The sequence below is a fragment of the Ornithodoros turicata genome, chromosome 2, assembly GCF_037126465.1.
Source record: "Ornithodoros turicata isolate Travis chromosome 2, ASM3712646v1, whole genome shotgun sequence".
Taxonomy (NCBI): domain Eukaryota; kingdom Metazoa; phylum Arthropoda; class Arachnida; order Ixodida; family Argasidae; genus Ornithodoros; species Ornithodoros turicata.
The window spans coordinates 104,747,801-104,773,329 of NC_088202.1; the positions used below are offsets into that span (position 1 = coordinate 104,747,801).

Here is a 25,529-nt window from a genome sequence, read left to right on the forward strand (position 1 = left end):
CCTGGAACTTTATGCACAAAAATCTTCCAAAATATGCACGCAAAAATGGGGCACGAAACATCTAAATATGCACAATATATGCAGAAATATTACTATGCCGGGAATGCTGCTATGGAAGCTTTTACGTGCCTTGGAACTGTATAAATACCCAAATAGTCTAATAAAACGTTCCCCAAACAACATTGCATTCCTTATTGGCAGTTGGAACGTACGTACACACGTACACACTCGAGTATTCCTCGTTGGCACTTGCAGTATGCCCCCATAGCCATACTCAGGTTTTAAAAAGTGCATTTTTGAGCCTCAGTGTGTGCGTTTGTCTTTTCCATGTCCTTAAGCTCAAGGTTTTCTTGCACTATGACACACATACATATGCATTTTTACATGGGACGATTAAAAGCTTTATGTTTTGCCAGTTGCGAAAGCCATGTACCACAAAAATGTGTGCTATGTCATTGGATGTTATACCGGGAAATTAGCTACACCTAGCTCATCTACAGCATGTGCAGACAACTCTTCGTTGTGCTATTCACTAAGTTCGAGAATGACGCTCGCAGACTGCAATACTTTGATTCCCTTAATTTTAATCAAGAACTTGAACTCGCTGACTAATTGTTGCGCGTTCTGTTTTCCGAAGTTGGTAGTACTAGCGTTGCTTGAGTGTAGTGCTGCTTGCTGAATCCACTGATTGCGAGCACGAAGCAGCCTAAAATTAACGGATTGCACAGGGGAGTTGGTACGAGCACATGCTGAAAGAATTGCAGCAAAATTGTTATAACAAAAAAGAAAAGAGAAAGAAAAACGACTGCAGCGAGTCTGCAGGCATCCCGTATACACTGTTTTTTGTCTTACGTCTCGTCTTTTTGCTGCAATTCTTTCACCGGGAGCAGCTTAAAAGCAGCAGAGTAACTTAGATGCGTAGCTGGAACACGGGTTTTTGGGCTGATAACCCCACTTGTGAAAGAACGTGAGCAGTAGCAAAACAAATGTAACAGCAAACGTTTAAAAATGACTCAAATCGTGCTGAAATATGACACTATATGCAACCAAATGGTGCTGGAAGGTGACATAATATGCAACCGTCATCTTATATGACGATCAGGAAGAAATATGCAGAAATATGCAATTACATGACACACAAAATATTGTAGATTTGTGTCGTCGTGATTGGTAATGTGTGGAAAAATGTTGCATGGACTCCTGGGCCTTAATTATCACATACAAGAGTCACACAATTGAGCCTCTGTATGCAATAAGGGGATAAGTCAACTTACCCCCTTTTTAGTATTTTTGTTGCAATAACATCTACATACCCGTATGTACCTGCCAGAGAAAATTTAGGACCACATTGCGATTTGTTGACCAGCTACAGAAGGCTAAGAAACGGGAAATGCATGTGTGTCAATGGAATGAACCATCAGACCAGTCCCCTTTTGTACACATGCATACAATGGCATAGCTTAAATTTTGCTACGATGCGGAAGTGAACTTTGACTTCCACTCCAAAAACACGTTCTTCCTACCTCATGTGACTGTGTCAGGAGTGCTACTGAGCGTTGTAATAGGAAAAAACGTGTGCACTAAGCTAATAAGTCATATTATGCTGGTCATCTAGGACACTATTTTCAATATTGTGCTTGTTGAGCAGCACGACAAGCCTAATCCAGGCTGCCCCACTACACACAGGTGACTTCACCTTACCTGGTATCACCATTGTTCAGCCATCAAAGTCTGGCTCGTGGGAACTGTCTTTTTCTGCACCAAAACCCTGTGCATGCAGTGTTATATTGAAAAAGGGGATATGTCATGTTCCTGGATTTCGTTCAATTTCAGCTAAGTCACACACCCAAAAACTATGCTATCAGGACATGCATGTAGAGTAGACACATACATATATGTTACACATTTTGCATTTGCATTATTCGAGGGAACCCAGCTGCAATTACTTTACCAAAATATTAACTTGAAGTTTTCTCCGTTTGGGGTTTTTTGACTTATCCCCTTATTCCATGCAGAGGTTCAATTACAAGTTGGATCAGAAAAGCTATCCTCTTCTGACCTATTGTACAAGTGACAGACAGAGAGGAAAAAGACACACCTTGAGCCTTGCTTTCATCCGCTCGACATTTTATCAGTTTTATCAGTTCCTGTATGATTTCATACACATGTTGACATGTTTGTACTGGGTTTGTGATGAACTGCAAAGCATTCTGAATGGACCTTGCATGTGTTGGATTCAGCTGTGGAAATAAAAGCAACACACTGAGATGTACTATTAGCATTACTACTAACAGGATAAAGTTTATTACACTCTCTTCAGAAACTGTATCTCAACTTGCAGTGACTTAGGCATTTAGAGACAAATCAATCACATGGGATCTGACTAGAAACAGTAACAACAACCAGTCACTGCATTTGAAACAAGAGTGACAGTGCTAGCATTTGTATATGACATCGCCCTAATTGTGCCAACAGGAATGCTCTAATGTCAGCTATTACAGAAAGATTCTTAGAACATTTCATACATTTCAGGACCAGTCTTCCTCGAAATAGAAACAGAAATTGTTGCATACATGCTGCAGAACAGTCTCCTTTATTGAGGAATGCAATGTACACAGCAGGTAGACATTCAGGGGGGATACTTAGACAGGGATAATGCAGGAGATACTGATTTCTAGTACAGACACCTTTCTGCACTTTAGCTACCCGGGAAAAAAGTCAGTCCCAAAACTAGATTGCATGACTTTTGTTGATATGTTCGTGATATTACATGCAGTACTCTTGAGAAGAAGCAGTTGATGAGAAATCCTGGGCCTCCAGGACTACTGGTCTAGGTCGCTTGCACGAAACTCTTTGAGTGGAACACTCGTTGAGTGTTGCACTCAGAGTTTTTCGTGCAAGCGGGCCCTGGTAGCTTACAATTGACAGCTATGACCAAATTCCACAAGGTGTGGAATAGTGTGACAATTTTAAGGGAACAGATACTCATGCGTGAGTGTAATGTCCCCCTCTATACATTCCTACATTAAAAAATGTTTCCCCAATTGAGCTACTTAGAAGTACAAAAATACAGAGTTCGAGGTAACTCGTTACAAGTAACTCGTTAGTGTAACTAAGTTCCTTTTTTTGGTAGCTTGTAACTTAACTCGGTACTTTTGAGCCGTTATAACTTTCAGAGGAACTCGTTCCTTTTTCAGGTAACTTTGCCAAAGTAACTTAAGTTAAGATCCAAGTTATTTTTAATTCGCTTTTCACTCACGTGCACATGTTTTCTTCCTTTCTCTCAGGTTCGTTCATGGCATCTTTTGCCATAAAACGTGATATTCAATCAATGACAGTATTTTATTCAGGAAGTAAGAACCGCTGCCATTGAAATGACGCAAAGCGTGTTGCACTTCTCCGCAGGCTACTGAAGGTGCGTGCCATTGTGTGTCCGAAGTAACTTGGAAGTAACTTGTTCTTTTTTTAAGTAACTCAGTAACTGCGAGTTACATTTCAGGCTAAAGAACTTCGTTATTAACTTAGTTACATTTTTCACACGTTAACTTAACTTGTAACGAGTTCTTTTTGATGGGTAACTTCTCAATCTGTGCAAAAATATATGCATTGTGCACAAGGCATTGAAGCACTAGGTAGTATACCTTCTCATAGTCTTCTTCTGTGAAGTTGCGGTCCACCTGGAATGCTTCATGCAGACGTTGCTTCACCCTGTAATTGCTTTCAATGATTAAAGAACACTGTCAACAGCATGCTACTTCTCCAGATGTTAGAATGAAGATGGTGACTTTCACAGTAGCAATTGCCCAGGTACAAGCTTTAGAAAAGCAATGATAGTTGTGAGGTGTTCAGAACACAGAAGCAAACCAAACCAGATTAAAAACTTGCAACACAGAGCTCTCACAACATAAAGGGGTTGCAACACATCTTCCCAGGTTATCCCCAATAAATGTAAAGCACAGTTCTTTGCACCAATGTGAGCCTGCATTCCAATTCACGGCGAAGAGCTTAATAGAAGTGCAGAAAATTGGCACTACAAATACCAAAACTCACCTGGCCCTGACATCAGTGCGCATCGCCACCAGTGAAGCAGTGCGAGAGAGGTCAACTTCTTACAGTTACAAATGGGAGTGGCCGCAGCTCTAAGGTCTGTGACGTCTGTGCTTTACTCAGGCGTGTGTTTGAGGGTTTGTATCTCGCCAAGTATGACACACAGAAGAATAATTCTTTTTTCCTCACTCCTTTACTCTGGAGTGCAGTACAATGTGTGCATGATGTAATCAAACACATCTATCAAAGTGTTACAACCCCTTTAAGCCTCTGTCTTCACATCCGCGAGGTGATTTTCTCCATGTAATGTCTCTCATGCCAAGTAAGACAGCCTCCCAGGGTAGCATTAAGTGATCAACAGTAAAGAGTAAGCGACAGAGAAAAAAAAAAGAAAAGAACAAGCTAAAACTACTATGATTTGAGCATATTCATTCTATTTAGTAAGAATACCACATGTATTAAATTGTGAAACCCATTAAGAAAGGATGCCTCATGTTCATAATGTCCATAAACGTGTCAATAACTCATTAGAACAAAAGCTATGTTGTAAAAGGATCTGTAGGCAGTACCATTTGATGCTGAAATGTTTTTGTGAGCTCATGGTGATAAGGTTTTAATTCGATGTACAATTCAATGTAATTTATAATTTTATTTTAGTTGATAATGGGCCTACAATGATGATTGCACAAATTTTAGAGAAAAGAAAATCGGGATAGCAGGTCAATTTTTTTCTAGCAGTAAAAAGTTAACATATTATATCCTCGCGTCTTTACAGATGTAGAAACTAAAACATCAGCAGAAATACTTGTTCCAGAGCTTTGGCTGAGGCATTAACAGAAAAACTCAATCTAGGGCCTGCTAGTACATAGAGTGCAGGCAGGGAAAATAATGCAGATGAACAAACAGAAAAAGTAGAAGAGATCACAAAGCTTTCTTGTACACATCTGTTAAAAAAGCGAAACAACAGATGGTCATGAAGTGAAACAAGCGAAAATTAGGTGAGCTGCGGACAGAAATAATATGGGAAAGAAGACATACACAAACTGCTAAATAGCTGTAGTGCTGTTTATGAGGTATAAACGATGCCACTGTTGTGGCAGAGGCTCGAACTTCTTCAGGACAAGAGGGACAAGTTTACCTTTAAGCTAATGAAATGACATTTCTGTGAAAGTATGTAAGTTACAAAGGAGTTACTGTCTATAATAGTGTTTGCTAGCTAATATAAAATTTTTACCAATAAGGCATGCAGTGACATAATAAGCTATGGAGGTTTTATGAGCACTGTCACCCATGCAGTTGTATTGTTTCAGTACATCTTCATTAGCAGCACACTTGGGCTGAATCAACATGTCGGATGTACAGGATACTCCACAATACTGCTTAATGCCATGTGTTCGATATTGAGAATCAATGCAGGAAATAGAGAGGAACACGTAAAGCTGATAACAGAAGTTAATAACAATGAGACCTTTAGTCTGAGCTTGCAAAAACACACCTCTGGAGGTGTATGGAGGGTCTACTCACCTGAGCGAGGTAGATAAAAGTTGCACTTACTAGTCACACCCATGGCAAAGAGCAAACATTAACACAATCCATTGATTAGTGTATGCTCTATGTTGCTCATTTCGATACTTTTCTATACATCACACTGAGAATGATGTTTGCTGCAGAGAATGAGCGCTATCTTTGCAAAGAAAGAAGCAGTCATGCTTGTCCATTTGGTAAAATATTTTGCCTTGAGCAAGACAAGTTTGATGTCTCAGGAACCATAGCATTTCTGTCGTAACTTCACTTTCCTCACTTCCCTGCCCATGATGGTACCTCATGCATGCTCACCAATAAGTGCAATAAGGTTTGACCCAAAAAGGTTCATCATGAAACGTGCACTTGTCTTGGAACTGAATCCCGCTACAGAGCTGCTGGGGAAACTATTTAACACTGTACCTGGTTGCATTTGATTGTAAACATGCATTAGTACACGTATATGTTTAGAATTTAATACTAATGGCCATACAAGCATTTCACATTATTTGCGATACACATTTTTGCATGCAGGCAGCTTCTTGAAACAGTTCTATGCTGTACATTACAATGAGTGACTGCTGCACGTATGTATATGATGTATGTATGAAGATGCCCTTTGGAGTACAAAAATGACAACGGCACTGAACATGATGATGAACAGGCAAGCCTTCCGTCATCAAAACCTCTTTTTTTTTTCTCTTCATTTTTACATATGAAAGGGTTATTATTAGGTGATCTTGTACTCAGCAAAAATACACATTTGCTACACAGCCAGACTGAGCACAGGGGCTTCCCAATTTTTCCACACTGCAGTGTACATCAAAGAACAGAATCTAGTGAACAAATTAAATGTGTTATAGGTCTTACATATTCTGGTACTTGCTTGAGTCACAGTCATTATCCAATAAACCATTTGTGTTTGCAGATTTCACCATCTGAACCAGTATGGGTGTCAGTTCTCCTTCCAGTGCCAAGAGTCCCTGCATGTGTCACCATTTTAAAGGCACTTCTCCGGAAAGTGTCACATGCTGAAACAACAGTAGAAGATTTACCTTTGCGAAGGCAGCTGCTGTCATTTGTACACGACCTTCATCCGATGCATAGATCTTCAGATCGTGACGGAAAGTGCTGTGCAGGCGTAGCAACCCCAAGCCTCGAGTACCAGCGTATTCACCTATAGCAGGTCAGAGCATCATAAAATAATAACAGTAGCACATAGGAAACTTCTCTTTCGCTGAACCATTAATTCAGGCAAAACTGTTGCTTGCATGCTAAGTTACACCTGGTCATCGGAAGTGGCAACAGCATGCAATTATATATCTTGGTAGAGTCTTGACATTCAGTATGTTATCCCACCACACATGGCATACCAGACCTCCATTATGAACTAGACATTCAGAGGGTGAAGCAGCGATGAAAGGGAGACATCGAATTGACTGACAAACATGAGCTGCAAGATAATATTTGTAACACATCTGCAATGACTTGCATCAACCATGCCACCACCACAAGCCCAAGACATAGACAAGAGATGCCAGACCCAAGATGGTATTCCCATCACAAAAACCAAACTTTTCTGACACCCAAAGGAAAGAAGAAAAAGGTACAGGAGTTTTTCTTTTGCATGATGGTAATTCGACAGGTTGTGTTGTTTTACATCAAATTTGTGTAAGTCAGACCCACTGCAGCCATGTTCACCACTACACTTAACCTCCATGTCCACAAACAAGAATTCTATTAAATAGTTTGAAGAAGAAAAAAAAACATACATGCAGGCAGATTCTTATGAATACAGTGGAATCTCACTAAACGGAAACCTCTTAAACGTAATTACTGCTTTAACGGAACAAAAGCCGCAAGGTTGTTTAGATTCGAATTTATTGAAAAAATTTTCCCGTTAAACAGAAAGAAAATTTTTGCACCACTGGGTAAACGGAACAGAAAACCGTAAACGTAACCAACTGAACATTTCAAAGCTTCATCGCTACACGCATCGCGGCTTGAGCTCTCCGCTTCCGCTACGGCCATGATTAGGATTAGCATGTTAAAGGTTGTAAATGCCATTTCCAACAGCATTGCAGAAGCGTGTGCATCATACTCTTGATCTCCACAGCAAGATCGAAGTTATCAACAATTTTGAGAGTGGTTGCTACACAAAAACGGCTCTTGCGATGAAGTAAGGGATGCCGAAAAGTATGCTAACAAGAATTCTTAGCGAAAAGGACAAGCTGTGTGATGCCTTTAGCGCTTCACGATTTTGACCGCAAAGAAAAAGAATTGGACTCGGTGACTACGAAGAGCTTGAAAATGCTTGCAACTGTGGATAAAGCGTGCCCAAAGTCAGAATATCCCAATGAATGGGCCAATTGTTCATGTGAAGGTGGAACATCTCAATGAGGACTAGAATAAAGTTGAAACTTGTGTGTGTATTCCTTGTCTTTGATGCAGTGATGTGCATAAAGACTGCTTACAGCTTCTGCACTCTTGGAAATTACACCATTTAACATCTCACACACAATTCACTAAATGGAACTCCTGATAAACGGAACAGATTTTCCAGACATGAGAGAACTGATGTTCCGATGCTGGAACACATAGAAAGGACAAATACATACAAAGGCTCAAGTGCTGAAGAAATTAACGATGAAAGATGGAAGTCACTGAAAAGGTTAGCCAGCTGTAGCCAGATTTTCCAGGTCCCTTGAGGTTCCGTTTAAAGAGATTCCGATAAAGGGATAGTACAACTAGTTGTGAACTAATTAGAAAAAAAGACCATATTGCTGCTGAGTGCTAAAGAGACGAAGATATAAGAGAGGGACACAACACATGTGCTAGCGCATGTGCTGTGTCCCTCACTTATGTCTCCGTCTTTTTAGCGCTCAGCAGCAATATGGTCTCATACCAACAAGCCCAAATTTCGTTACTCTTCTAGACAAAAGAGTTAACTGAAAGGAGTCCATCATTGCTAGACTGATCTGTATCCATTTCATGACAAATACAGCAAATTAGCTGATGGATTAGCCAAGCTATGCTAACTGGTTATTAAATGAGCAACGTAATATGTACGTAGTAGGCAGTTCCCTACCAAAACAATTTTTTGTCTGACGTGGCTATACACTATGCACGAAGGTAAACTGTCTGTGTGGCTCTGCAGTTTCTCGCTTTCCCCACGTACCCGGGTAGCAGCCTAATTAGTCCTTCGCCCAAATAAGGGGATAGGTAATGGCCCATGTGACATGCACATGGCCTTTTTTTGAGAAAGTCCTCTCGAAGTGAGGCCCACATGGATGGATGCCCTTCACAACTAGGTTTCTACACAATTTACCTCCCCTCATGAGCAGAGACAAACACCAGCCTCTCTGGGATGGCACTAAGAGACAGTGCATGTGTACAGGTTGCCAGTCGTGCTGTTTGCATCGTAGTCAATGCGTTGCAGGACACGCCCACTCCTTTGTGGATGAAACAATGTCAGGGCACGAGGTAGCCTGCATCGGGCAGTGAAGCTACGAAGGTCTTGGACATCAGTATCGCACAGTGCATCAAGACAACTTCTTGCAGCCATCGGGGATGCAACGTGCTCTCAGTCTGTACAACGTCGACCCTCACCCTTTCAACCATGCGCCTGCCTTGTGGTCATATTTGGGTACATTTTTTGTGAGGTCTAGGCTTCCATCAACTTCTTGGCAGCCTACCATTATCACCACATGCTCCAGATGCTGATCACCTAAATCTTCAACTGAATAATCTGTTCCGGAATGTTCTAAATGAAATCGGCTCTGGATGGAATGTTCGACAGGAGAAGGAAGGGGAGAGGATTGTTGTATTATAAAAGAGGGGATGTTTCACGAATAAAAGTCTTTGGTTTGGCACAGTGCTGTGTTTGTCTGTCCTTTGTCCTTTTCGTTGTCCACTCACAGTGGGAGTTTTTATCGCTTTTAATATGAATCATCAACCTGCCCGGATTTCAGAAAATCGCAGACAACACTGACGGCCACTGCGTAGTGATGGAGCAGGTTTGAGAGCGTTGGGACGAAACTGGTGGAGAAGCCGTAGACATAGAAGGTTGCTTTGCAGATTTTCTGGCTCTACACTCCCGGACCCGTTATGTTCCGTAACACCAAATTTTACATCATAAGTGTCAGCCACGTAAATGATTGGACAGATGTACACTCTAGGTTAAAGCAGTATTCCACAGCAACAAATCTTACACTTTACCCAGTACAATACTGTACTTCTCGTAGAGTTAGTCAAACAACTTTTGGAGACTTTTACATAAAGTGTTGGTAGTCCATGCTTCAGGGGCACATACACACACACAGACACACACAGAGGCCAAAAGCAAAAGATACAAAGAGCAGCAAAATTACCGTAATTTCACGCGCATAAGCCGCACCACAGATAAGCCGCAGAACCCGTTTTTAGGAACATTTTGAAAATTTTCCGGCAGATAAGCTGCAATCGCAGATAAGCCACAGGCAATACGACGCCACTGATTTGTGCGGTAAACCAGTGGTGCAGATATAAAATCAATCAATTAAAATGGATATCACTTATTCGACCCTTCCTGCTGGTCGTTCGACAAAGGAGACTGTAGAGAATGCCACAAACCTTGTGGTCCACATTTGGGGGTCAGCATGGTGTACAACAAAGGAGGTCAGTTCTAGTGTTCTACTAAGATCTGATTGTGCCCTTGTTGTGTGTTTTTTTTTTATGGATCGGCGGGTCAGTGGTCTTCCAGAAGACATGAATCACTATCACCCCTTTCGTTAAAGCTGCATGGGTGAACCAGGAACCAGTCTACTTTAATGTGAACGCGCCCCTGTTTTGCATTGTTCATGCATTGGCAGGGCAGTGCCGTTCCGGAGACACTGACAGTGCTTTCGTTAAAACCGGGGTATGGGGAAAATACCCCGGAATAATAGTCATCAGATAAGCCATACCGGTGGATAAGCCGCAGAGCACCCACAAAAAAAAAAAAAAAAAAATCCCCGCATAAGCTGTGGCTAATACGCGTGAAATTACGGTACTCGTGATACATTGAGGTCTAACTGATAGATTAGAAAGGTTCCTTTTGCCATTGTCTAATGAATGTGCAAGAACCTTTTTCACTTGTGTCTCTGTCTTTTGTGCAAATGTAGAACGTTCACTAGCAAAATATGTTTTTACATTTTCATGAAAAAGAAAGTCTATATACCATTTGAGGTGCATTATTGGGGCAGGATGTATGCATATATGTAATTTCCTTTTTGTACAAATTGCAAAATATTCCTACCAATGGAAATTATCCTTGCCTTATGTGCATAGAGGGTGATGGAGATGAGTTATACTCTTTTGTCAGATCCGGAAGAAAGGCATTGTGTGATAAGGACCTTTCGTGGATGGCTATTTGGTGAACAATTTATGTTGCTGGGACCAATGCCATAAACTGGAGCACTGAGTAGTATGAACAAGCTAATTACCTTGTCATATGTCTGGACTCCAAAAACAAGTGTGAATGAAAATACTGTCAAAGATGTTACAAATCCACTACAAAAATTTTAATTCTGATATATTCATGCTTGGATCATTTATTTCTTGCTTTTCTCCTAATGAATGTGCCTTATCTTTGGCACTATCTCACAGAAATTATAAAAATATACATTACTATGAGCATAGTAGGATGATGCAAGTGAGCTGGTGTGATCTTGAGACAGGCAACATATCCTTGAGTCTGAGGAAAGCGGGGACTAAGAGTTACGAACACCGACTTTCAAGTACGCAGCAAAGATTATGCAGGGAATACAAATGATGAAAAATTGGTCCATAAGCGTAAGAATCCAGGCCTGTTGGCTAATCCAATACAATAGGAATGCACAGGAATACATCATTAAAAGCCGTAAAAGATTTCAGTGCAGTCTTTCAAGAAACCACTATGACAAGGGACAAACAGAACACCAACACATAGCACTAAACTTTCACCAAATACACTTACTGACCAGAAGACAACAATTTATAGCTAGAACCTGAAGTTTTCGGGAAATATTTTTTTCTAAATTCGGGGGGAAAAATCAGGTAAATAAACATGTGCACTAAATTCATGCGAATTCCGGTGAAAAAACTTCCAGTAGGCTAAATTCGGGGGGAAATCGGGCTCAATTACTCAAAGTAACTGTAGTGATTTAGTACAAACGGTGATGTAACTGCATTTGCTGCCAAACAAGTAAGTTAGTGCATTCCTACAGACATCCAAGTGAGGGCAATTTGCCAGGCAAAAATCGGGTTTCACCCTAAAGAGGCAACCTTCAATTCGGGGTGCAAATTCGGGGAAGAATCGGGTAAAACCCTAAAACTTCAGGCTCTATTTATTTCCCATGCTTTTATGCCTTTTTTATGCTTTTTGATGATAATCTATTGTTTTTTATTATTTTTTTATTCCGTGTTAGCATCACGAAGCATATGATATATGTATCTGAACAGAGTTTTCAGATATATAAACCAAAGAAAACTAAATATACCGCATTAAAAATTTTTAAAATACATTAACGGAGCAGCAAGGTGAGCCCCATTAATTTTTTTGTTGCAAGTGACAATACGCTGCACAGCGAAAATATTTTGCATGGTGACGCCTGCTGGACAGCTTGACGGATGAAACAGGGCAGCGGGTCATGTTAGATGTCACCTCAGTGATCCTTTAAGGAGCTTTAAAATGTGGCTGTGATACCGTATGTGCATTCTGCCTCCCACCACATAAAGAAATTTGCAAGAAAATTTGGAGTACGAACAGTCTTTAGAAAGGGAATACGTTTGAGCTCATTACCAAGAAAAGTTGGTAGCTGCAGATGGGAAAGGTTAGGATATAAAATTAGGCATACAAATAGGGATATTCAGTGCGGAAAAAATGTAGCTTATGAAATCCCTCTATACCTCTGCAAAGGTTTATACCGGCCAAACCACTTGTGGCAAACCACTTATCAACACCAGATTAACAGCACACAACAGAATAAACAATTAACAAGGTAGACTTCATGAGCGCCTAAAATTCTGCTCCGGATGCTTTCCGCTATTTGCAAAAACAAAAATCGTAAAACAATGTTGGGGTAAGGGCACCCTACTTTGTGAGGAAGCTAGCAGATAAGAAACAATTGTATAAGTCATGCCTTTGTGTTTCATTTCGACAAAATACATAAGTTTTAGGAAGGAACAGTCCCAAGAGAGGTAAGGATCAGCTTAAATGTATTTCTCTGTCTGTCGACAGCGGAAAAACCAAGCTATAAATTATTCTCTTCTTGTCAATGGAAGTACTGTATAAGTGGTTAAATTCACGGGCTCAATAATTCGCAAATTTGTGAGGAACCACAGTCAGGCAATTATTCGCGGAACCTTAACTTCGCGGTACCACAGAGCGTAGACCCTGCATCAGGTGTCTTAGGGGCACTGCACCTTGAACTTCCAGAAAGAAGTTAACAAAAGGTATCACAACTGGGTTATAACCCGTTGCATTTGTCTTCCTTTTGAGCCCTTCTGACTGAGAAGGCTGCGATTAGGGGGCTCTTACTCGGCTGGTATCTGGGTTGTTGCCGAATTGCCCTGTCTCCCATCATTCTCGTCACCGCGTCGAGCAGGTACGATTGGCATTCGATAGAGATGCGGCAACTTTTACAAAGGCCGATCGGCGTGACAGCGTGCTTAAACCCATACACGCTTTCATCCTGAGTAAAATTTCTTAGATATTTCATTCGCATATTTTCCTGCCACTGGTTCGAATATTTTGCGTAACTTTAAACTTGCGAAGAAAAGAGCGCTTGCAAATTTTGCAAAAATTAGTTCATTGTGAAAATTACTACTTATACAATATTTGTTGCAAGTTCAGTGCTGTGTGTTGGTGTTCTGCTCGTTCCTTGTCATAGTGAAAGCTTTCACCGATGAAAAATTGCAGTGCATATCTCAGTAATATTTGTACTATCTGTGACATAACACAGAATCCACATAGTTGCAAAATTACAGCATGTTGGTTACCACGTTTCATCAATATTTAATATAATAATTTTGCACAGCTGCATTACTAAAAGGTAAATTATGCTCATTGGCACACTATACTTTCACAAATTTTTGTGAACTGATTCTTCATATGATAAGGAGTCAGCAAATGGTCCTGAACACACAGCTTCTTTCATCTGGATATGGAGAAAGTGTATCACGTTGTTGGCACGAAATACTTTTCATATAAGGACTTGTTTTGCTATAAGTCTAAGTTCTAGCCTTCAAGATTAGAATAAGAAATTAAAGGATAGAAATCATTGGCACCAAACAACTGCATGCAAAGCAGATGTGCAAAGACATAGCAGAAAGCAGGATGTCACCTATACGCATATGGCAACAGCAGTACAGTGAAAGGTGCCCAGAATATGCATGAGAAATAAGATGAAAATTATGGAACTTGGGAGAAACATATACATAAGAAACAACAATGAAAAAGTCTGTCTTGGTGTCTCGCTGCCATCATGCTTTCAGAAATAATATACATATTATTATTTGGTGTATAAATGCGTAAAGATTGTTCAGATATCATGAGCAAACATTCAAAGCAAGCAAAATGTCAGATTCATGGGAGGAAGACAAGAGACCATAACAAACAGAGGAATAGGGTAATGATTCGAAGATATACAAAATATCTATGCCAACTAAAAGTTCCTCACAAATGGTCATGCGATAGTGGCACACATTTGCGGAGCGACATCAGGCTTGCTGATTCTTTGCACACCAGAAAGATAGCAGGCTGTAAAATCTGAAATCTAAATTATGCACTGTATAGCATAAATACTTGTAATAACTGTTCCTCGGGAAGTACATACAGTAAGACCTGCTTATTGTGCATTTACAGGGATCACAAAATTCAAAACAAAATGTATTCTGCATGTATGCTGCTCCAACAACCAAGGAGATAATGTAGGAGAAATACTATTTAATTTGGTTAATTGAAGGACGTTGCTAGTGTAAAATACTAAATTTGGCATAATATGTATGAATACGAGTACATTGTCTGCTGTTGCAATACATCCCCTGTGGCAACCCCCTGCATAGCAAATGATGATGCATAGCTCACGATATGACAACATGCTGACATGCTCAAGCTTACCTGGAAACACACCCTTGTTCCACTGTCTGTTGTCATCTTTTTAAAAAAGTATCCAACACAATACATAAGCTAGTAGAAACATATTTTCTGCAATATAAATGGCTTTGAGACAGTGCATGCAGTCACAATACGAAGGAAGAGAAAAACAGGAAGAAAGATATAAATTCTGAAAACTAAACTCACTCGCACGCCACATGCTAAATGAGGGAATGTAGCTTCACGGCCTATAGGCTAAATACAATGCTTAGGAAACGAAGTGACTGCTTGATGATCTACATACATCACATGCATTTTGTATGTTTCAAACACAACATTCGCATGCTATAGGAATAGAAAAATCTTTTAATTTCTGTAGATTTTGGTAAGAATACTTTGCAAATTATGTTACGAATATGTTATGTGTCCCCCTGCCCACCACTACCAGATAAACAGTAAAATAATTTTTGCAGAAGGTTTGGGGGAGGACTTCAATGCAATCATTGATTTGATGTACCTGTGCTCAAAATAAGCAGGTCATACTGTATCTCCATATTTTAAAATGAAACTTTACTCCAAGTGATGACTGCATAAAAATACTGTAAAAAGACCTACATCAAATCAGTATCCTATCACCTATTCATAAGGGCTCTACTTATTTGTGGCAGCAAATTGCATACTGATTGCAGATACAATTACATGTAGTGACCTAGTGAAGAGTGCACGTCAACATGTGCATTTGTGGGTGCACATGCATTTCAATGCCTGTACACCCTTCACAGGGATATTTTGTTATTTACACTTAAAAGGTGGCTCAAAACAGAACAAACAATGCTGTGCAAAAAAAAAAAAGGAGCTATAGGTCGTGTCATGCAGCTTAATTGAAAAATGCCTATATAGAGATTACAAGAAAAGGAACCCTAAAGGTGTGGAAGTGTCATTAATAGGGACCAGGACTTCATGCAAAATGTATATTTTTATAATGCGTTCTACTGAATATCCTAACGTTTCTCCACATATTACCAATCACGACGACACAAATCTATGGTGTTTTGTGTGTCATATAATTGCATATTACGTCATATTTCGACGCCATTTGGTTGCATATTAGTCGGATTTCAGAGTATTTTCTTTTTTAATATACATATTTGCCCTCCGCATTCGAATCATTTTGCCGTTCCTTTTTCTGCCACTGCTCAATTTATTTCAAAGGTAAAGTCATGGGGCCAAAACCCGTGTTCCAGCTACACATCTAGTTACTACACTACTTTTAGACTGCTTCGTGGGCTTTAGACTGCTGCACCATCAGTGGGTTTGGCAAGTACCACTAGCACCCAGATCTAATCCAAAAAGAACGTACGACAAGTAGTCAGTGAGCTAAAAAGAAAAATGCCACAAGCATCAGTGTGTCCCTGTGAAGACATTGGCACACCTTGTGAAGGCACCTTTTGGAAGACATTGGCATGAAGAAATGACTTGGCAGCCTGTCGTGCTAATCTCTAATTTATTCCTACTTGCATCAACAGTCTGGAAACCTGTCCCCTGGAGTTACTAGAAGTTGTGCTTGACAAAAATAAGGAACTCAAAGTATTGCAGTACAGTAGAATCTCGATGATACGATCACGGATGATACGAATTCTTTTCCAGTCCCGGCTGGAATGACTATTCTTCCATGTATTAGAGTTCGGATGATACGAACGCGTAATCTTACCTTTACGGATGATACGAATGAGCCGAGGATGCGACAGCGGTCGTTCCCCCGTGACGCGAGAGCGCGCGAGTCATGCTGCTGCGTCTATCGAAAAGGGAGGGCGTTCCTCACCACGAACTCCCTTACATCATGTTGCGCAATGCAAGCAATGACTTGCCTTTGGTGGTGGTGGTGGTGGAGATAAGATCAAAGGGATTGAACCATTCCGCAAGTCGGCTTCACCTAACGCTTGCGTGCTTTAGGAGAAGCTCGCTTTAGAACACTGTCGCGCGACTCGCGGGTGAAAAGCACGTGATACGTCTCTTGAATCATCTCGCGTATTCGGGCAGCATTGGCCAAAAACGGAGACACAAATGCGTTACAACCGACCTCTTTCATTGACAGTAACGGAAAATGAACAGTCACTGTCAATTTTCTAGCCTCAATTTTTATTTTGGTTTAATTCGTTTGATACGAATTTCGGATGATACGAATTTTTTCCGCGACCCCGTGAGATTCGTATCATCGAGATTCTACTGTATGTGAGCGGCCGTTCTCGAAGGCACATAGTGCAGATGAGCTAGGTATAGCTAGCGAATTTGCCGGAATAACATCCAGCGACACAGAGTCAATATTTTTGCCCATATTTCAGGAAGTTTTTTTTTATCATCCCATGCCTAAAAGCATACGTATATATATGTATGTGTTTGCATGTACACTCTTTTGAAAACTTGAGTATGGCTATGGTGGCCTACTGCAATCACCAATGAGGAATACCTTAGTGTGCATGCGTGAATGTATGCTCCGACTTCCAAGAATGTATGTTTTCATTTGTAGAATGTTTTTTAGTCAATTTACGTGTTTACACAGTTCCAAGCTACGCAAAAGCTTTTGGAGCAACATTCCCGGCATCACAATATTTTTGCATATTTGGTGCATATTTAGATGTTTCGCACCGCATATTTGCATGCATATTTTGGAATATGCTTGTGCATAAAGTCCCGGGCCCTTGTCATTAGGGTAATCTCCAAAATCACCCTCAATTTGCATTGTTGCAATGCCAATGAGCAAATGTGTATAGTTTTGGATGCGTTCAGTAAGCTGGACATCCAGGAGATGTGAATAGTATTTGTTTTTTTTAAATAATTATCTATTTAACACTTTCTTCAAGCCTAACAGCTTCCAAAACTAGCCTTTCTTTGTACTGTCTACTTTAATCCATCCTCTGGTTCCTGTACTGACACATGTAATAATGGCTACAGAAGACAGTGCAATCCCATTCATTCAAAATCGAGGGGTACAGAGACTTTGTTCGATAAAGCAGAGTTCAAACTAACATTCTGAATGAGGTCTAGATGTGCTGACACCTGACAGCACATACTAGCTGCATCTGAGATGGGTCATGGCCAGGGCTGTGTGAATAGTAAAAATGTCGAATACGAATGGAATACCAATATTGCGAATATTTGACTTTGAATATAGAACAGAATAATGCCTTCAAGCAGCCCAGTTTACTGCAATGTGGACATACAGCACATACAACCACATTTTGATAATCACAGAAATATGTAGGGAAGCATCAACCATGAAAGGATGAGGAAAAGCTTCTCACTCCGACAAGACAACTTGGCACTGTTACAGTTTCCGGTGTACCCCACCATTGGGGTACACCTGAAACTTCAGTGTAAATGAGCTCTTTGTAAATTCCTCAAGGGCAGGCAGTGTATTTGATGCAGTGTGACTGTCCCAGACTCAGGCTGTTCACATTATGGACTGACTCTATCATGTACCACATGCTTAGCAGAAACATCTTGAGCTCCATGGGGGATGTGAGAAGGTAGCAGGTCAGATTTAAAAAGATATGGCTTGCTCACGACATCCGCGTATGAACCGTGATGGGCGCTCAATCGCGCTGGTCCCTTCGGCTTAAACCTGTCCTCCTATGTCATGGCAGGTGGTAGTGACGCAGCGCATCATCTCTCGAAAATGATGTTCGTGTTGGCTAATTGTAACCAGGCACTGCTGCTCCCACTGGAGCCCTGATCCTACGCGTTCCGCAATGCTAAAAGGACGCACACAGAGTACTATCATTTGATCTGTCTTTCACATCAAAGCTGCTGCTCTTTCATGTGACAGTGGTTGCTTTGGCTTTATGACAAACGAGATGGTTGGGCCACCTTCCTTCATGTTCACAACTACCGCTTGTAAGAGACTCGCTCGAGATACTGGGGGTAGTTTAATATGGTCGTGCAGCGCAGATGCGGAACATTGCTAGCATTTGGAGAATATAATGGCAAGCATTTCCGCCGTCACCAGCAATTTGCGCATTAAGCGCTCCCTCCTGTGCGCCTTCGCCAAATGGGAACTGCCTGGATGTCTACACGCTGCGTAACGCACATGCATCCTTCAGTGCACATGTCACTGAACTATTCCGACATTGATTCCGTATTCAGCTGCAGCATTCGAACACTTCAATCAGACAAAGAGAGGCAGCTTGTGCGTGCACATCATAAACCCACACACAAGAATGGTGGAACAAAACTACCCATAGTGATTGCACATGCGCATGCAACCTGCCGCTATAGCGTAGTTCTGCATTGGAGAGTTTTTACTCATGTACCGATGCATTTTATATGGATTTCTCACGGAAAATTTCAGCGATCTATTGCACGCACTTCGCTAGTGGAGGCAGATCAAGACAACACGCGTTCTACCGGACTGGCGAGCAGGCGTTGAGAAATCGTTTGCGGACACGCTTGATGATCTGGCGTGATGCTGAAATCCTGAGCACAGAATACACAGCCATAGTGCATTCCCACCTGGAAAACCCCGTACTGGTTCAGCGCATAAGACTCGTGAATTTGGGAATCTCGAATATTGGACGGTATTCGATTTATTCGAAAGCCGCGAATATAAAGTTGTCGAATCAAATCGAATATGAATACTGAAAATATTCTATTCGTATTCGAAATGTCGAATATTCGCACAGCCCTATTTGTATTGTTTTTTACAGGAACGAAAATTCTTAAGCTCAATTGCTACCCACCCAAAAGTAGAAGAATCATTTAATCGGCATATTAACATGTGTTTAGTTCCTGGTTCTCTTTGCAGCTGTTTTGGTGATGAATAGGACCACGTATGTGCCAAAGATACTATGAAGAGGCAGCTGAATGTCTGAGGATGCATACAGGACTGCTCTTACGTACTTAACAGTAGATTCATGAACACAGTCGACCCCCATTTACCCAGGCTTCACTTATGTGTATCCCATGCTGTCTGGACAAGAAACATGGAAACATATTTCAGTCCATGCAATTTGCCTTCATTTATTTGGGCTTCAGTATCCAGGTCTGGACAAAAGTTTCGAGGAACTGCCGAAGAAAATGTCAAACAATTGCTTTCAGTTATCCGGTGTTGAGTCAGAGACAATGTGCGACCTGCATTTCGTCAAACAGGGGTGACAACCTTGTGAAATTTCTAGGGGTGTGCGAATCCGAATACTTGAAGTCGAATCAAATACCCAGTAATTTCACGGCGCCTATCCTGCCTTGCACAAGTCGCAGCACACCATGGTGACCTTCACAGCTTCACTCCATCTCACGCCACATGACAAGCCCTCCTCAGGCATCCATCAGCGGCACCTCCCTGAGCCACTCGCTCCAGTACCATTGGCGGTACGCAGCTGTCAACCGCAACACACTAACCACTTATGCTAGTGGTTCAGGAACACGGACCACACTACCTTCACACCCTGGCCATCCCCATTGGTCCTCATCTTCGGCAAGCCAGCAGCCAACCATCCGCTGGTAAACGAAGAGCAGGGACCGCTGTTCGACAGTGACCTCTGTTCCCGGCTTCTACCTGCTTTGGAATGCTCCTCATTGGTTTTGGCACCATCCTGGCGGCAATGCTTAGAGCTCGCCGCCCATATAGCGGTTTCAGTACTGTTGCCCTCTCTTCATGGGGCCCACTCTGCTTCACCTCCTCACTGGGAGCCACCTGGCACGCGGTGCACTTGCCCAAGCCAGGAGCTGGACTTTATACAATTTAACAGCTTTCTCGAACTGTCAAAATAATTTCATTTATCCGGATAACCGGCTATCCAGGAATTTTTGCTGTGAACCGCCAGTGCCGGATAAACGAGGGTCGACTGCATCTCTCAATACTATGGTTTATATCCCAATATGACACGGCTATGAAAGATCAGAGCAGCAGGTATGATGGCAAATACTGTAAACATATTTTTATTCGCAATGTATTAATTTTCGCGAATCGCATTTGGGAAGTTATTCGCGAGTATTTAATTTCATGATTCCAGGTCTGTTTCCTTCTGCGGGATCAATGTACAATTTTTCGCGATTTTTTTGCGGTTGCAAAATTTGCGAAAATTAATACATCGCGAATAAAAATACGTTTACAGTATCCATTTGGAATTCCACATGGATCAAGGCACATCTGCCACCCTGGGGTACTGTACAGAATGTTTAGTAGATGGTGATGGTATGTGACGAGTTAATGCCTAAAACAAGGAGGTAATTGAGTCTCCTTGGTTGAGTGGAGCTCTTTTCAGCGTTTGGCAACGAAGCCCTGCATATCTCAATTTATACTGTTTCTCTGGAAATATTTCCTTCCTGTTATGTCACATGAGTAAATGAGAAGAAGACCCTTGAAGCTCAAAGGTAGTTCTTGCTTAAGGCACACAACTTCTATTCATGCCCATGTGTGCCAATACCGACAGGACCAAGCTAAGCATACCTTGTCCACCAGGGTACATACATCGGAAGACACGTCCCAATTCTTCTGCCTGTACCCTTCCAGCGGGGGTCAGTTCACCGCCCCATTTCAAAATGAGCACGAGAGATGGTTCACGGGGATAGTCTGCAGAGAGAACACAAGTGACAGCTGTCAGCAATAATCTAAGTCCAAGATTAACTAAATTTCCTTACAAAATATCTGAGCAAAGTGCACGGATGTATCTTATGCCACTTCTTGGACAGTAACAGAAACTCTCCATCAAGGGTGACTTGTGTAGTGGGACACCACCTACGTTGCAATAGCTTAGCTGGATGACACATAATTTGTCCTTGCATTTTTTGTCCCCACAGTTCAAAACAAACAAACAAACAAAAAAAGGCAGGATGTCATGCGTAATGTCTGCGTCACGAAGCGTCATGTCTTCTACCCAATGACGAAGTGTGCACCTTGTTTTTTTTTCTTTTCGCAGTTGTATTTGGTGGCACCCATCCCACGTCTGAAGCGGAGCAGTGAACCGGTCTCCTCGCTAGCGATGACTCTTGGCAGTCAATGAAAAGTGAGCTGACCTACTCGAGCTCGACACCACTGCACCCATTGTTGTAAACTAATATTCTCAGGGAGTTCACATTTGGCTAAGGAAATATTTTGCGTAACTGAGCATGTTGATATCCTATGGTAAAAAAAAATATATGTTTGAAATGTCTTCCATGCTCCCTTAAGAAGCTCTGTAGGATTTTCTTGCTGCATCTCTTATTGCTATGTTACACTCTCGAAGCACCAGCGTAACTACCAGTGGGAACTAGGGGTGTGCGAATCTGAATATTTCAAGTCAAATCGAATACCGAATTGAATGTGAAAAAAAAAAGAAAGAAATGCTGAATACCAAATGGAATATTCATGCAAATTTTACAATACGTGCCTTTTGCACTAAAAGTTTGCAATTTGTAGCCCATGGCTTTAGCATAATTTTTAACCATTAACTGTCACAAGAAGAGCATCTAAATCTTCTGAGGGAAGACCCTAGACTCTTTCATTTCCGATAGTGTTTCTGGCTTTTCAGTTGAGTCTACAGTTACTGGGGCAATTATCTTGATTTCAAAATTTGATGCCATGCAGTGGCATGTTGCACAGATGAGGCTGTAATAGTTTCTGAACATCCACAGGTCCATGAGAGAACTGATGTTCTGAGGCTGGAACAACATAGAAGGGACAAATGCATACAAAGCCTCAATTTGCCTAAGAAATTAACGATGAAAGATGAAAGTCACTGAAAAGGTTAACCAGCTGTAGGAGTCGAACCCACATCTTCTGGATTGCAATCCAGAAGATGTGGGTTCGACTCACCATTCCAATTCACCTCATGCAGGGAAGCATCAGATGAAGCCCACTTTTGCAGTGGTGTCGTTCATATTCGTCGAATAGTCGAATACATATTCAGAAAACTGAATATTAGATATTTGTTTCGAATTCGAGAACTCGAATATTCGCACACCCCTAGTGGGAACAGATAGCAAATGCGCAGAAAACTAACCTTCATCACTGCTGGAATGGCGTGGCCTTCCCTTGGGTTGATATTTAAGTTGCACTTTTCGGTTGATACCAGAAAAATGGCCATACCTGCAAAAAATACAGTGTGAGGAGGTGTTGTTCATCTACAAAATGGACTACAAAAGTGGATGCCCCACAAACAACAGTACACACGCATGGGAAGCAAAAGAAAATGTAGTAGGAATTAAAACCGTAACTGTCGTAACTGAGCATCGCAACTACAGTAAAACTCCTTTATAGCGAACACCTTTTTAACGAAAATACCACTACAGCAAATTTTTTTGCGGTCCCGCTGGAGCCCTATAGGTCCAATAATGGGCATCTATTTTAACGAAAATACCTTTACTGGGAATTTTTTTTGCTGTCCCCTGAGTTTCGTTGTAAAGGAGTTTGACTGTATAAAAGTTAACAGTTGTCAATTCGACACTGTACGACAATTTCAGCACGGTGATGCAAACGAATACAAACAAACTTCTGTAGACAATTCTTAGCTAAACGGTTTGCATACATGCAAATGAGAAAATGCAACATTGTCATCATTCTTCATCAGCATTGTGAGACACACTTGTGAAGGAAGTGACAGATGTGTCTCAGAAAGTCACATGGAAGAGCCTTTGAACGAAGTGAAGTACACACTACAACATATATACTGATGTGCAAAAAAGGAGTGACTGTCAAAAAGTTGATGAGCTAAACTAAATTTGCGATGTGGGGTAGTTGGTAGCTGTACACCATAGGCTAGCTCCATCTCAAATCGAACAACCCGGTACACTTGAAGTCCTGAATGAACGTGAAAAAAATATATGTTGAAGCCATCGGTGAGCTAGGAGAAATAAACGCTTTCGGAATTCTGTGCGCTACGCGGTTCGGGAAATAGGAGAGGAGGAAAAAACTGCCCCTCAGAAGACGATGTCGTCACGCGCAGGTTTGAGCATTCCCTCCAAGGCTATTTATTGTCGCATTGTAGTAATTTCTTGATTGGGCTTTAGACCACATAGGGCACAATAGGCTCCTGGGTCGGCAGTGCTGTGTCGGTTTTTATTTGTCTGCAAAAAATATCAAAGTTGACTCAAAGCACCGAAAAGCACCATATTCACTGCAACTTTGCGGGTGATGTAAAAAACGGGTAAGATTGAGCTTTATGCCGTTTAATTTGTCATTCATGGGGCTATCGAATAATATATAATTTGTTACTCTACTCTGTCAGGGACGTGAGCGATACCTCTTTAAGTAGCACCATACCACCGAAAAATGACAAATTTCGGAAGCCTTTATCTAAAAAAAAACACCAAAAACTTGCCTCAAAAATTTTATATGTGGTAGGTAGTCCCTTAGACTATGCACAGAAAAAAAAATCAAAATCCGGACTTCATCGGTAGGCGCACTGTGAATTTTTTGCCACCCCTATACGCGGAGCGCATTCAAGCGGTGGCACCGTGTCCCGCGTGCTGCAAAATCGAATCTTCCAAAGGGACTTTCAACTTCTGTCTTCACATGAAATCAACTGCTACAGCTTGAAGCCATTCTAAGCATTTATGTTTATAACAGTGTCGTAATCGCTGAATGTAGATTGTAGAGCAACCAGAGGTGCTCGCATTTTTTGCGGGATGTCACACATGCATTTCAAGTGCTGGGAGCCCGTGAAGAACAGAATGCTTTAGAATACTTTTGCGTTATAAGAGGTATATTTGTTCAGGGTGATCATATCAAAGCGTATTTACAGTACACAGAATAAAAACAACTTGACAGCGTAGAAGACAAGGTAAGAAGGTAACACAAGTTATGCAGAGCATCCCGGGTGGATGAGAGTGCTCATGAACTGCTTTAGGCTGCTGTAGGAGCCACTTTCCTTAATGTTACTTTTGATGGCAGGTTCTTGTCAGATTTTCTTGATAGGCTCTTCTCACGTTGCATGCTAACTCGCTGCAATCCTGGTAGTTACTCCTGGATGTTCCTGCCAAGGCAACACCGAAAGCGGTCTCCAGTTTACGGCCTGTCTTTCTGCCCATTTCTTCACGTATTTGGGAGTGTTTGCGCTGTGCATATGCTTCCACCGACTTCCTTCTTGGCTTAAGCGGTGTGATGTTAATGGCTTCAGATGATATATTCTCATTCATTTCTTCGACCACGTCGGGCTGGTGCACAAACGGCTCACCCTGTGAGCTTCCTGCAAATGTGGACGACATTGCTGCTTGCTGTGATTCAGCCACCTTTGCTGTGAAGTACTTGAAGCAGCTTCTGCACAGCTAGGCCATTTCTGTTACGCCTTCAGTTTGTTTCGCCCCTGGTTTTGCTGTACAACGAAGAGGCCATTGAGGTAGGTGTTATGCCAGGACGACACAGTACAGTAATGGAGATATCTTCACATACTCTGTATAAGGACACTCCGTGCACTTGTGTAGTCGAAGATGATGCGAAACTTTGCACAAGGTGTCTTCCGAGAGTAAATCCGACTAGGACCTTCCCATGGTCGCAGCATGTTGAAGCGACGAACATATTGGACAGCGGCGCCAGTCTGGCTGCTTCGGCAAGGTTCACAAAAGGCACCATGAAGTAGCCTTGAAAGTGTGCGCAAGACACTACACAACGACACTTTCCGCTGTGCGATTTCCGCCGTCCGAGGTCATGGAGCCGTAAGGAAAGGAAGAATGCTGGAAGTCACTGCGTCTCTTCTGACATAATGTGTACAGTAAATATGCTTGTTTATAATCACCCTGAACAGATATACCTCTTACGAAGCTGTAAAAGCATTCTGTTCTTCACGGGCTCCCAGCACTTGCAATGCACGTGTGACATCCCACAAAAAAGTTCTAGCACATCTGGTTGCTCCACAATCTACATTCAGCGATTATGACACTGTTATAAACATAAACG

At 41.6% G+C, this 25,529-nt stretch overlaps 1 protein-coding gene across 15 annotated transcripts in view; it reads right to left on the bottom strand.

Annotated features, from left to right (window-relative positions):
* Positions 1–25,529, bottom strand: part of LOC135385898 (inositol hexakisphosphate and diphosphoinositol-pentakisphosphate kinase-like) — a 73,139-nt gene that overhangs the window by 32,258 nt on the left and 15,352 nt on the right. For 5 of the 15 annotated variants that reach the window (XM_064615503.1, XM_064615505.1, XM_064615504.1 and 2 more), the window contains 8 exons: positions 22,639–22,724; positions 21,108–21,230; positions 14,687–14,722; positions 11,216–11,281; positions 6,624–6,745; positions 6,439–6,551; positions 3,642–3,717; positions 2,099–2,240 (listed from right to left, as the gene is read on the bottom strand). In XM_064615503.1, the coding sequence (XP_064471573.1) occupies positions 2,099–2,240; positions 3,642–3,717; positions 6,439–6,551; positions 6,624–6,745; positions 11,216–11,281; positions 14,687–14,722; positions 21,108–21,230; positions 22,639–22,724 (764 nt within the window). The remainder of the gene's footprint in view (positions 1–2,098; positions 2,241–3,641; positions 3,718–6,438; positions 6,552–6,623; positions 6,746–11,215; positions 11,282–14,686; positions 14,723–21,107; positions 21,231–22,638; positions 22,725–25,529) is intronic. The other 10 variants (XM_064615506.1, XM_064615510.1, XM_064615509.1 and 7 more) reach the window with 10 other exon arrangements.